The sequence below is a fragment of the Osmerus mordax genome, chromosome 1, assembly GCF_038355195.1.
Source record: "Osmerus mordax isolate fOsmMor3 chromosome 1, fOsmMor3.pri, whole genome shotgun sequence".
NCBI classification, from domain to species: Eukaryota; Metazoa; Chordata; class Actinopteri; order Osmeriformes; family Osmeridae; genus Osmerus; species Osmerus mordax.
This window is the reverse complement of record NC_090050.1, coordinates 17,660,075-17,673,566: the sequence shown is the minus strand read 5'-3', so window position 1 is coordinate 17,673,566 and position 13,492 is coordinate 17,660,075. Positions and strand designations below refer to the sequence as shown.

At 40.0% G+C, this 13,492-nt stretch overlaps 2 protein-coding genes across 3 annotated transcripts; one reads left to right on the top strand and one right to left on the bottom strand.

Annotated features, from left to right (window-relative positions):
- The first annotated feature begins 3,896 nt into the window (after nt 1-3,896).
- Nucleotides 3,897-7,448, top strand: cdk4 (cyclin dependent kinase 4). 2 transcript variants are annotated; one of them, XM_067259119.1, is made up of 10 exons: nt 3,897-4,028; nt 4,647-4,708; nt 4,810-5,046; nt 5,407-5,542; nt 5,714-5,881; nt 5,947-6,056; nt 6,399-6,449; nt 6,560-6,695; nt 6,847-6,936; nt 7,082-7,448. In XM_067259119.1, the coding sequence occupies exons 3-9, from the start codon at nt 4,829-4,831 to the stop codon at nt 6,934-6,936; spliced, it is 909 nt and encodes a 302-aa protein (XP_067115220.1). In that variant the 5' UTR covers nt 3,897-4,028; nt 4,647-4,708; nt 4,810-4,828; the 3' UTR covers nt 7,082-7,448. The 2 variants fall into 2 exon arrangements, with proteins under 2 accessions (XP_067115220.1, XP_067115140.1); XM_067259039.1 differs by lacking the exon at nt 3,897-4,028 and adding an exon at nt 4,046-4,119 and having other exon boundaries at nt 6,847-7,448.
- A 31-nt stretch (nt 7,449-7,479) lies between these two features.
- On the bottom strand, nt 7,480-13,039 carry LOC136965163 (tetraspanin-31-like). The gene is made up of 6 exons (XM_067259240.1): nt 12,902-13,039; nt 12,173-12,340; nt 11,954-12,034; nt 11,700-11,840; nt 11,435-11,545; nt 7,480-9,440 (listed from the first exon to the last, which is right to left on the bottom strand). The coding sequence occupies exons 1-6, from the start codon at nt 12,962-12,964 to the stop codon at nt 9,366-9,368; spliced, it is 639 nt and encodes a 212-aa protein (XP_067115341.1). The 5' UTR covers nt 12,965-13,039; the 3' UTR covers nt 7,480-9,365.
- Nucleotides 13,040-13,492: the final 453 nt, after the last annotated feature.

Sequence of the window (13,492 nt, the reverse complement as noted above, 5' to 3'; positions counted from 1 at the left end):
CTGTGCTACAAAAGTAAAAGTGTGCTCAATTTAAAAACATTTTCTATAATAAAAGTGCTCCACATAAAATAAGTATGCAAGGTTCCATTTAAAACAATCACCTCGGGTTCAGTTAATTTCAAGTTGATACAGATGATTGTATAGAACGATATAGTGTTTTCCTGTATTCTAACAAACATTTTGCACACCTTCTAATCTAACGTGTTACAACTTGCTGTGATGTATTTAGTGGGCACTATTTATTGTCTGTTATTGTAATGCATAATCATTAGGAATTTGGTGTGTGTTCTGGGCAAATTCTGGCACAAGTTTTTCAAATGATCACCACTTGTTGGCAGTTGAATCATTTCACTTCTGTGAGGGGCCATTTAGGAAATATTTTTGACTGTTGTTACACAAACATACATAAAACACATAGCTTACATATTCACATGTTAAACGTTCACACACATCAATACTAGTGAAGACTAACATACACATATGTGAAACGCTTGTGTTTCATGTGTTTGTGTAACAACAGACTGAAATATATTCAAAAGGGCCCCTCATCAACTTCTCTCCGTGAAAACATAGTATGCGTTGACGCACAAAAGCTTACGATGCCCTCTAGTGGAAATTAATGTCAAGGCCTCCTGAAGTTGGATCAATAACAAGGTATGGTGTACGAAAGGATTACATTATTTTGTGTCATGAGAAGAAACAGACACACAGAAACAGATATGGCTTACTTTACTTTCAATATGAACAAGATGATGTCAATCTAGTTGAAATAACTAATGGGTTTCTAATAGGCCTATTTTGTAAAAAAAAAAAAAAAAAAAAAGAGATGTAATTTATTACAAATTACTCAGTGAATTGGAAGTAAATCGGCAATCCTTTCTGCTCACTCAAAACTGACTGCTTTGGAATGCAGTGTGCCTCTCTCAGCAAACCAGAATTGTATATGAGCCTAGCAACAGCAGTTGTCCTCCAATCGGAGTACTGGAGACGACTGGGAGGTGTTTTCGTGTCCTGTCATCACACCGCCAACGAAGAATTACATTGCATTCTCTCTAGACCGGTAGTAAAGGGGGTGCACAAAACAGTTTTTTTCCGTATTAGCCAACGTTTGTGAATTGCTATGATGTTTAGTCAAATAAATTAGGTTTGTCATGGGGTGCTTATTTAAATACATATGTTAGAAACTCTTATACAATGTTTTACAAAGACACCCGCCTATTAAACAGATGTATAAGGCAATTACCAAGATGATAGGCTACAACGGTACCCTTTCCCAGTAGCCTAATGCGTTAAAGATCCTGTAAAGCAAATTCCATGATTTGCTTCTCAGTTATTATACATTATATACGTGTGAAATGAGTTCCTGAAAGCATGTGCAAAGCGCGAAAACTTTGTCGCACTGATACGTGGAGTTAGACCGTAGAACAGTTTCTCTTCCGTTTTCAGATCAGGTTTTAATGGGCGGAACAAAAAATGACAGATATACGTCACTTTGACCGACTTTGACCGCGGGGGGTGGCGGGGGTTCTTTGCCGGTAAATATGACTTTTATTAATTGAACTTCTTTGTAAAAAAACAGCATTTCTCATTTTAAATGTGTACTATTATCCTGAATAAACCACATTTGCAGGGGAAAAAACGATTTGTAATTGTACAAACATATATGTGTACGTTCACATTATAAACCCATGTTTAGACACAGGTTTTTTTACTTCAATGTAAAAATACAGCATTTTCTATAAATAATAATATTAAATAAAGCTAAAACAAGATATCACGATTTAACATGTTCATTCAAAACAAGTTGATATCCTACTTGTACAGGTAAATAGATTATAAAAACATATAATAACGCAATAGTTTTTTGTATCTATGTAAAAGAAAAATTGTCTCTTTATCATCCACAGAGCAATGAAGTGGGAAGCAGTGTCCTTATGGAAAAGGAAGGGCTAATCCGTAGTCTGGACTTTCTGCAAAGATCTGGGTGTCAAAGTGGCTTCCCTGGTGACAGACAGACACTTTTCAAAAGCTTTTCCGGGAACAGGGTTCATCAAGCACTTTTATGATGTGTGGCATTTATGCAAAGGTATGAACATTTCAGAATCAGCTTTCTTGGGCAGGTATGTTTAAACATACAAGCAATTTCACTCCGGTTATAACTTTAGCTACACCGTCATCTCCACAGTCTTGAGGGTTTTTTGGGTGCCGGGATGATAGTAGAGGGTTTGAATAATAATTGTGTGCAAAATGAACAAACACTGTATTAAAAAATCTTGACACCTATTCTAAATATTTTCAGCACTGTCCAAAAAGGTGGATGCCATCTCCAAGGAGAAGGACTGCAAAAAGGTGAAATTGTGGCAGAAGAGCATCAAGACTCACCTCTACTGCAGCAGCTGGTTCTTCGAGTGGAGAGGAAACGGTGGCAAAGTGGACATCTCTTCTGAACCACATACAGAACGTGCATGTCCATGAAAATGAAAAAGTTCCTCCACCTACCTTCCGCCAACAAAAACAAGTGGCTGAAGCCTGGTATGCCACTACTCAATATGACATATTTAAAAATGTAAATCCTATCATTAATTGGTCAGCTGCAATTCACTCATGTTCTTTATTTTGATTTCCCTCTTTTCCCCTTGTAGGATCCAAGGATCTCTACAGGCTTGAGAAGGTGCTAATGAACAAGAGAGTTCTTGGTGATGTGAAAAAATTAAGCCCATTCTACCAAACATCTGCCTTGGAAGGATTCCACAGCCTGATCCTGCGCTTTGCACCCAAAAATGTGGTTTACTTCTATGACAAGCTGGTAAATGTTATGGTTTTGGTGTTGTTAAGACACAGTTGAGTAGAAGAGTAAAAATTGTATTTGCTGGTGCAAGTATCAGTATCTAAAATTCCAGCACCGGTTCCACCAATATAGCATTTTAGCCTATGTCCCAGAGTGAGTTTTTGAGTGCTCATATACAAATTCCTATCATTTCAGGCTTTACCTTGCTGCCCTGCACTTAAATGAATATGCTGTGCGCACTCAGTTGAGGACTGCAGTAGGAGAACTGCAGTTCAAAATACATTTTCCCAAGGCCAGGAGAGGGGAACACATTGTGTCCATTGTTAAAACAAACTACACTACAGGTTAGATCCTCTCTTTCTCACTCTGATTTAGGTTGTCATCTCCAGCTCATTTCTGCATGATTCAAAACACATTTGCCCTGCTGAGCCTGATTAGCTAGCCTGGTCCTAACCAGACTCTCTACATTGCATTTGTACAGAGTCTGGCCTCCCTCCATTGACAAGCGTTGACTTCCTTGTAGGCGGGTACTCTGTTGAAGTTTAAAACTATTGGATCTGCCCAGAACCACTCTGATCTTATTCAAAGGGATGATCCACTCTGATCTTATTCAAAGGGATGAATAGCTGTGTAAATAACAATTTTCCTGACAATTCTAATATTCAGTTAATTTTTAAAATAATTGTATTTACAAACCACCAAATCCCAACACGCTTTTTCAAGGCATCTACATAGTAGAGTCTGTACAACTATAGAGGCAGTGTTTTCGGGGGTGACACAATAAATGTATTAAGAATGTACTTTTTTATCTAAATGGGTGATTTAAATCCAGTATACTCCCCATCTTCATCAGTGTACTGTTGGTGAATGCGGAGCACGACACAAGAGGGAATGAAAACCCGAAGGTGCTTTCCCAGATATCCCCAGCACCACAATACAAAACGTATGCCAGGTAGCGAGCACGCATGGAATGACAAAATAACAAAAACATGTAAACATTTTAGATTTTTCATGGCTCCCAAAGGCCTCAGTGAGAGCCTCATTGGCTACTTTTTGCTTTTTCTAAGGCTCTGGCTCCGCCTATAGACAGGAAGCTATTCCGTTTCACCCAAAAGATTTGGCAGTGTTAAAAAAGTGAAGGCCGAAGTTAATCTAACAGTTTATCGAAGACCAATACAACTGTTCCACTCGAATACTTAAAGACCAATGCGCGAGTGACAACGCATGTGTTTCCATACGAGTAGGTACAATTTAATGCTCCTTAATGCTTTTATAACATAGGATAGCTACATTTTACTTGGCTGCTATTTGGCCAGAAAACAACAAACGTGGTAAGTTGTTCTAACAAGCTACCATTATCACTCCAGAATAGTTTAATAGCTTTACCAAGCAGAAGACGTTTCCTTAATGGTTTGTGTTTACTAGTTTCTTGCTTTATTTTGAAATGGTGTAAAATTAAGTTTATAATAAGGAAGCACATAGGCAAATAAGGTTAAAAATACAAACTAAACTTGATATGCACAATTGCTGCTCGTTTTTGCCACGTTGGTGGGTTTACTTGAGGTGTCGTCATTTTATCCACCGTATTCGTTAAGATTAATAAACAAAGAAAGCGCCATGAAATATGGACAACACCACGTGTTGAGGCTTCTACGTCCCAATACCATGAGCTCTCTTCCTCAATGTCTAACCGTGTTGCAAAGTTATGGGCTTGGCAATCTTACTTAAATTTTGAAGAAATTATTCGAGCAAGGCGAATACATAAAGTTGTGCAAATAAATACTAATTATGTATCCGAATTAAAACACAACTGTCAATTTTCGATGTCTCTAACCTTATATCTCTACCATGTCTGCAGGCAGCCAGTGGTTGACCTCAGGAATGTCCTGTTGACCAAACCCTTGTTTCAGTGGGCATCAGGTAAGAACACAAAGCACACACACACACATTCCATTTGTATGTATTTTTGTAAGGTGTCAGCACGTCTGTCCTGTTTCTGTCTCCCTGCTCTGAACTGCAAGTCAGTAAGTTTGCCAGGCGATGGCCCAGGGCAGTAGGGTCCAGTATGAGCCTGTGGCTGAGATAGGTGGAGGGGCTTATGGGACGGTGTATAAGGCTCGGGACATGGAGAGTGGCCAGTTTGTAGCTTTGAAAAGTGTGCGTGTCCAGACGGATCAAGATGGCCTCCCTATCTCTACGGTCCGAGAAGTGGCTCTGCTTAAGAGATTGGAACAGTTTGACCATCCCAACGTGGTCAAGTAAGACTTTTATGTGTTTTTGTTTCTCATGCAAAGCATGCACTTACACATGTCCTCCCAAATCACTGGTTTTAGTAAAACAATTTTAAAGCTGGTTAGCGTGTATTTACAAAGTGAGAACACTGGTAAAGAACTTAGAACACCTCTAACATAACACAATTTATTTTAAATATAGCCAGAGAATTAAAAAAAATGTGAATGTACCTTTTACTAACACAAATTGTGTGCAAGACTATGCCCACATGCACAAAGACTGACTTCTAAGTTTGTCCCATGAAGTACACCAGTGTTATTAGGCTATGCCTTCCTTTGAGAGAAAATTGAATGAGAATGTGTTGTGTGTTTTTCTGTGCTCCCCAGGCTTATGGATGTGTGTGCCACCCTGAGGACAGACCAGGAAACTAAAGTAACACTGGTGTTTGAGCATGTGGACCAGGATCTCAAGACCTATCTAGAGAAGGCCCCGGCCCCAGGACTATCCCCCTGCCGCATCAGAGTAAGAATCGAAATGACATAAATAGCTTCATTCTATGTTTCCTGGTCAGTATAACTGACACATACATATGTGCATATGGACATTATAAAAAAAAAAAAAAGACTAAATGTAATTACCATAATGTGGACAGAGCCTGGTGCACAGGTTAAATGTGTGCTCTGTATGTGCTAGGACCTTATGCGCCAGTTATTGTGTGGCCTGGCATTCCTCCACTCAAACCGTGTAGTGCACAGGGACCTGAAGCCAGAGAACATTCTGGTAACCAGCAGAGGCCAGGTGAAGCTGGCTGACTTCGGACTGGCCAGGATCTACAGCTGCCACATGGCCCTCACCCCTGTGGTAAGAAAACACACTCACACAGACACACTCGTGCAAACATGCACAAACCTTTCACTGTGTTTCAGGTGGTGACCTTGTGGTACCGGCCTCCAGAGGTCTTGCTCCAGTCCACCTATGCAACACCTGTGGACATCTGGAGCACTGGCTGCATCTTTGCAGAGATGTTCCGGCGCAAGTGAGTTAGCACACCTAGTATTGGTCATTCAAATTAAAATCCAAGTGATTCCAGGTTTCAAATGTTTTCCTGCAATCCATCTGCTGCGGCCTGGTGGTGATATTGCGTTTTTCACAGTACTGTTGCTGTTATGGGGCAGATTAATTCTTCTCTTATCATTATGGCACCAAACTAAAGATCACACCAGTGCACACAAAGGAGGGTCAGACAAAGGCCACACAATCTAGCACAGACATGAGCAAAGGTCAGCAGGAACAAAAAAGACTTGGACTTCTTGGGCTGCAATAGTCATTTCTTTGCAGATCCACATATATGAATGTTTGTTTAAACTTTATTGTTCAGGCCTTTGTTTTGTGGAGAATCAGATGTGGACCAACTGGGAAAGATTTTTGAGTGAGTATTACGTACATCCATACTTACAATTGCTCCAGTTAATTGTGGTTGAATATGGTTGGGTAGTTTTGACAAACATTGACATTTGACTGATGGATGTTCTTTTTTAGGGTAATTGGCTTACCATTGGAGGAAGATTGGCCTGCTGAGGTCACACTCTCACGAAATAATTTCAGTTCTGTCAGCCACCGACCAATTACACACTATGTTCCAGAGATCAATAACCAAGGGGCAGAACTTCTGCAGGTAAGACTTCTGGTTTCGGTTTATACATTAAACAATGTATTTGTTGGATTAATATTGTCATGCCCTCAGGCTACTCTTGGAATAGTACATGTTCTGCAACGTTATAAAGCATTGGAGAGATTTGCTGAACCAATAATTTTTCGTCTCTTAGGAAATGCTAACCTTTGACCCCTTGAGAAGAATCTCTGCATTGAGTGCTTTAGAACACAAGTATTTCTTGGAGGAGGAGACAGAGACTTAGGTAAAGAGCTGAGATGAATGGCATAGAGTGACAATGTGCTAGTGTCGCCCTGACGTCACTACATGTTCCTTGTCACTCACACAGTGCATTTCAGACTATTGTCTGTTTGGTCAATGTAACTAGTACCACACACCTCTATGGACAGATGCAACTGATGGATCCCTCACTGAAGTCTTAAAGAGGGATGTGAAACTGAAGAAGGATGCTCAAGCTTCCCTTTCATTCCCTAGATGAAATGTTTGTTGAAGCACCCCCTCAACCTGGACTGATAGCCAGTGTAATTGGTGCAGTTATCTATAAGCTCATTATGTTTTTGATGCAAACAGAAGTACACACCCGCTAACTGGCAATTGTTAAACAGGTTACAGGGCCAAAGAATGTTATCTATCAAGTATTTCTATTTCATTCCATGAAAAACCATGCATTTTACCAGTGCTACAAGAATAAATACATGCTGCTCAAGTAATAAATTGGCTGCGTTATTCAACAGCAAGAATGTATAGATTTTGTCTTGTTTTTATATTTCAGAGAGTGACAAGTTGCTGAACACACAAGTCTGCAATCAGCATTTTAATAGCAAATTAGTACCTTAAAATAATACAATAGGCGCAGAAGGTAAATAAGTCATCAGTACGTTTTCAAGGCAGACATAACAGAAGATGAATACACACCATTAGTACCATTTACAGGATGCATACATGCCACATGATGAGGCACAAGAGTTCTCCTGTCCATTGAAGCAAAAGTACAGAGGAAGAAACTTCACTCAAATGTTAACATGATTTAATTGGACCCTTGACAATTATTACCTGATTGAATATATTCTCTATTTTATTATATAAATAAAATGTTATAGCAATATAAAACATCTTGGAAAACAACATTTTGTTAAATCAATTACACAGGGACAAGTAGATGGATACAAGTAAAACATGATAAATACATTGTGTTTGCAGATGGAAGTTTCTTAAGTATTTCCAAATGTTCTAGAAATGTAAGCCAGTACTTTTCCATTGGTTGGCAGGGAAAGCAACAAACTTAATATTTAACTTTTGCTTTGGTTGCCAGGTATTCATAAACATATCATCTCCCCTCCCATTAATTTAGTTCCATACTATTTTAAGTACTAAAATGCATGTCCAATATTTGTAAATTACAGATCTCCATTCACCTGGGGACTCACATTGTGTAGTTAATTAGTGATAGGAATAAAGATGTATGCAAGTTATTCCACACTGCAGTTAGAAGATACTTGACAACTCTTTTGAGCATATAACTAGCTTTTCTGTAGCATCACTAGCACTCCTTTTCTGTAGCACCCCATTTACATGAAACCCACTGTCTTCTAATCAGTATGAGTTACTACAAACATTTGGAGATGATTTGAAAGACCCTGTGATTTAACACGCATGGCCAAACACTCCCAATTGCTTCCATGTTAAGATTATATTTTCAAGTTGGCACTATTTGTGTACTATCAACACAATTTTTTTAACCCCTTTGACATGATTTAGTCGGTTGTAACTGTGTAACCAAATTGTACCATTCATTTCCATTTCAGTATTGTCTTAAATCCTTTTGATATGGGCACCAAGCATCCCTTTTAATTGCAAAGGTGGCATCATTTTTCAGGTTTTAAGCCCCATTTTAGTACAGTATGTAGTATAGCCCATATTCAAACACCTATCAACTCCAGGGTTTGTTTCCCAGGACCAGGTTGTTGAGACAAATATGGTGATTATTGTTACTCAACTAAAGAGCAGAGGTCCAAAGCCTGGTACCATAATTAAAATAAGGACAAAGGATGTCTACAATCAGCTCTTTTTGGCAGTGTTTAAATCTGCAGAACAATACTGAAAAAAGATGTGTAGGTTAGAAGGAAAGAATATTGTACTTATTAGTCAGTTCATGGGCAGTTTAAATATACTGTAGCACATTTAACCCCCTTCAATTTAATATACATAGAAGATTGTTTTTGCAGATAAAATATAGTCATGGCATGACAGATGCTAGCAGACACAGTCTACTCATGTTAAGGCCAACAGTAGTTTTGGGGTATGGGGTCTCTACATATTATTTAACTTAAGTGTAATTTTACCATACACAAGGAAAGTATGAACCAAGGGCATCAGTGCATACCATACACAGTACTAATGACTCTAGATCAGTACTCGTCAATGTGCATGTGTGTTACATGTAGACAAACTAGTAGTGAATACCCATGATGTATATCCTTACTACAATGTCATTAACTTTGTGTTCAACCAGTATTCCTTAAGGAATTGCAAGATTCGTCCTCATTCTGTGTAAAGTCTCTTATCTTAAAATGTTGACATAAGTGTGTACATACTGTTAGTGTACATATGTGTTTCCAATGAGTGCATTCTTTGGCATGGTTTGTATTTGTAGTTCATCTTTGGTCTCTTTTCCTATAGAAATGCGCTGGGGTTTGCTCTTGGATCCTTCTGATTTCTGTAACGTGCGGCCAGCCACACACCCAAGATCTGAAACATGAAAAAGGCCAAGTGTGATAGGTTAGCGCACTAGTGATTTATTATAAAAGGGAGCTACATGTCAGTATTTGTTATTGGAAGGTCATAACAACTGGGGATTCAAGCATTGTTTAGTATATATACTGCTCAAAATAACTAAAGGAACACTTTGAAAACACATCAGATCTCAATGTGAAAAAAGAATGATGTTGGATATCTATACTGATATTGACAGGTGAATGTCTTAGATGTGGCATCCTTTCGTTCCTTTGATAGAAATAAAAGTTTTCAGCCTAGAGAGGGCTTAATTTTACAGACACCCCCAAAATCAAAGTGAAAAAATGATGTGGCAGGCTAGTCCATTTTGCAAAATTCAATTTCTTTAATTCAAAATGCTTCTCAATATCTTGTATGGCCCCCAAGTGCTTGTATGCATGCTTGACAACATGGCGGCATGCTCCTTATGAGACGACCGAGGGTGTCTTGTGGGATGTCCTCCCAGATCTGTCGAAGGGCATCAGTGAGCTCCTGTAAAGTCTGAGGAGCAATCTGGTGGCGTCTGATGGACCGAAATGTAATGTCCCAGAGGTGTTCTATCGGGTTTAGATCAGGTGATCGTGAGGGCCATCCAATTGTGTCGATTCCTTCATCCTCCAGGTACTGCCTGGATACTCTTGCCACATGAGGCCGGGCATTGTCGTGTATCAGGAGGAACCAAGGACCTACTGCACCAGCATAGGGTCTGACCATGGGTTCAAGGATTTCATCCCGATACCTAATGGCAGTCAGACTGCCGTTCTCTAGCCTGTAGAGGCCTGTGCGTCCCTCCATGGATATGCCTCCCCAGACCATCACTGACCCACCACCAAACTGGTCATGCTGAATCATGTTGCAGGCAGTACAGTGTTCTCCTTGGCTTCTCCAGACCCTTTCACATCTATCACAGGTGCTCAGGGTGAACCTGCTCTCATCTGTGAAAAGCACAGGGCGCCAGGGGCGGACATGCCAGTTCTGGTGTTCTAAAGCAAATGCCAAGGGAGCTCCACGGTGCTGGGCAGTGAGCACAGGGCACACTACAGGACGTCGCACCCTGAGGCAACCCTCATGAAGTCTGTTTCTGATTGTTTGGGAAGAGACATTCGCACCAGTGGCTTGCTGGAGGTCATTCTGTAGGGCTCGGGCAGTGCTCAACCTGTTACTCCTTGCACAAAGCAGCAGATATCGGTCCTGCTGATGGGTTGAGGACCTTCTACGGCCCTGTCCAGCTATCCTAGAGTAACTGTCTCCTGGAATCTCCTACATGTTCTGGAGATTGTGCTGGGAGACACATCAAATCTCCTTGCAACGGCACGCGTGGATGCGCCACCCACTTCTGTATGGTTAAGAATTTGCCTCATGCTCCCAGTAGTGATAATGACTCTAGCTAAAGCCAACACTAGTGGAAAACCAGTCAAAGAGATCAAGAGGGAGAAATGTGAAATGGCCTCCACATGCAAAACCAGTCCTGTTTTGGGGGTTGTCTCATTGTTGCCCCTCTAGTGTACTTGTTGTTAATTCAATCAACACCAATGCTGCGGAAACTGATTAACAACCCCCTCTGCTACTTAACTGACCAGATTATTATCAGAGAAGTTAAATGTAATTCATGCCATACCCTGATAAAAAACTGTTCCTTTAATTTTGAGCAGTGTAGCTGCATCTCACTGGAACTTGTACACCCCATAACTACTTTTCAAGGAAGTAGGAGGTTGCATCAGCACATTGTTAGCCATGTTTCCACCACAGGAACTTTCTCCCAAAAATTAGGCAAATTTAGTCCACTGACGTTTGCACCATACGCAACCATCCAGGCAACCAAACCACTTGCTGTTCTGCCACTGGCCGGCCAGCCACTTCTATCATTATGGTCCTTGATTTTTTTTTAATGATTTACTCAATCCAGACCCAGGTTCCTGCGTTGGAAACACAGTGAGTTTTGGGGGAAGCTTGGAAGAGTTAAAACTGACCTCTGAAAAGCTGAAGAAGAGTCCCACTCCTCCCAGGATCCTCAGAGCCTGTGAGGAGTGCTGCAGCATCATGTCTCCACAGGTATAACAACGAGCTGCACTCTTACAGTCCTACAGCCACATGGAGGCAGAGAAGGATGTTAATGAGAACACTTCACATTATCTTCAGTATTTCTGTACTTCTGACAGCTGGTGTAATTATTGCTTTGTTCCCATTGGTATACTCCTATTTCTTGAGGAAGAATATCATATTGCTCATATTCACCGCATTGCATAACTGCACATCCATAGTAAATTGCTCTTGGTTAGCAGTTGTGTTCAACAGCCCACAGCAGTTCAGCTTGGTCTCCAAATCCAAACGTGTGTCTTTGCTCATCAGCCCCCATGAAGTGTTCAACAGCTTCACCTATGTTTGCAAACACATCAGTAAGATTAAAAATACATATTTCCAGGAATGGGAATGCAAAGCCACCCAGAAATGTAATAATATTTTGCACCGATAACTGAATATACACATACCTGCTGCTCAAGATTAATAGCGAGGCAGGAGCAGGACACTCCAAACTGAAAGATGAAGACTAGGAACAGAATCACCATGTACTGAAGAGGGAATAGTCAAGGATCTGTAGCTAGTTCAGTCGGATACACTTTGTAATTGAACCTAGGGCACACAAATCATTAAGCAAAAAAAAAAAGACATTGCATTGCATTACAACTACTGCAGCATGAAAAGGATACAAAGAAAAGCATGACTTGATGGTGTTTTAAGGCTCCGATGAGGCCTACGATGGAGATGAGCAGTAGAAAGAAGCCTACAGCAATGACCCCACCAATTATATGGATACTGGACACAATGCCGAAGCCTTTGCCCCATGCTGCCACTCCAATCAACAGTAGACCTACCAACTTGGGTGGAGAGAGTGCAAGATTATTCAAAGAAATCATACATACTGTAGATACACACATTTATAGTAATTACATATTCAGTAAAAACACGCCCCCCCAAAAAAGTGGATAACTTTGATCCAGTACATTTTTGGTTGTTGAAACTATGGTGGCTACAATATATTCGCAATTTTATCAGTCAGTAAATAATCTGGGCCCACTTCGTTGATAGTTCACTTCGATTTGAGTGTAATGCGGAACACGCTACTAACGAGCTTTTACAAACAGCTGTCTGAACAACTCAGAGACAGACCCCTAGCTTGTTTCCCATTTTAAAACTATAGCTGATGTATTCAAGTTGCTTATGTCATGGTTTTCAGAAGTCATAAATCCAGTTACAGTGTTAGCGAACTCAATTGTTAACTAATTTAAAGAAACATTCGTGTTTTTGACTTGGTCCCACTGCAATGTGGACATTGACCTCAAGTTAAAACCTGAAGTTGCCACCAATCATTAAAATAGCTAGCCTAACTAAGTCAGCGTCCACTGGTACCAATATTAGCGATAGCGTAGCGCACTTACCATGTATACTATGTTAAGGGAACAAAAAGCATTTTTAGAGCACGTAAAACCCCCAAAAACCATGTTGATTTTAATATTATGTTCACAAGGTATAACTGTTTATTCTTCGATAAACATTGTAGCTGAAACTAGCTAACCACCGCGGTTCCTTTAAACAGAAAGTTCAGAAGGATATCCTGACATTTAACAAACTTAATCAAATCCGTAGTTTTTCTAACCAGCATTCTAATCGACTTGGTACTTGGTCTTATATGATTGGCTTAGCTGGATCGCACATAAAATGTTCGCGAATCAACAACCATCGCGATAACAAGTCAAGATAAGCGTAACCAATGATGTTGTCAATCACTGTTCCGCTGTAGTTGCAGATTTTTGTTCCAGTGATGTTTTATAAAAATAAAATAAAAGTAGCCTAGTTCAACAAAGCCTAAGATGGTATCTTATTAAACTCGATTAACCTTATTTTGCAATGTGTCTAGTAAAATATATATGTGTTTGTCGCTTTGGATAAATGCCTCTGCTAAATTAATTTCATGTAAGCCTACATTTAGTCTAGTTTAGCTACAAATTGTGGTGGTGCTAAAGTCAACA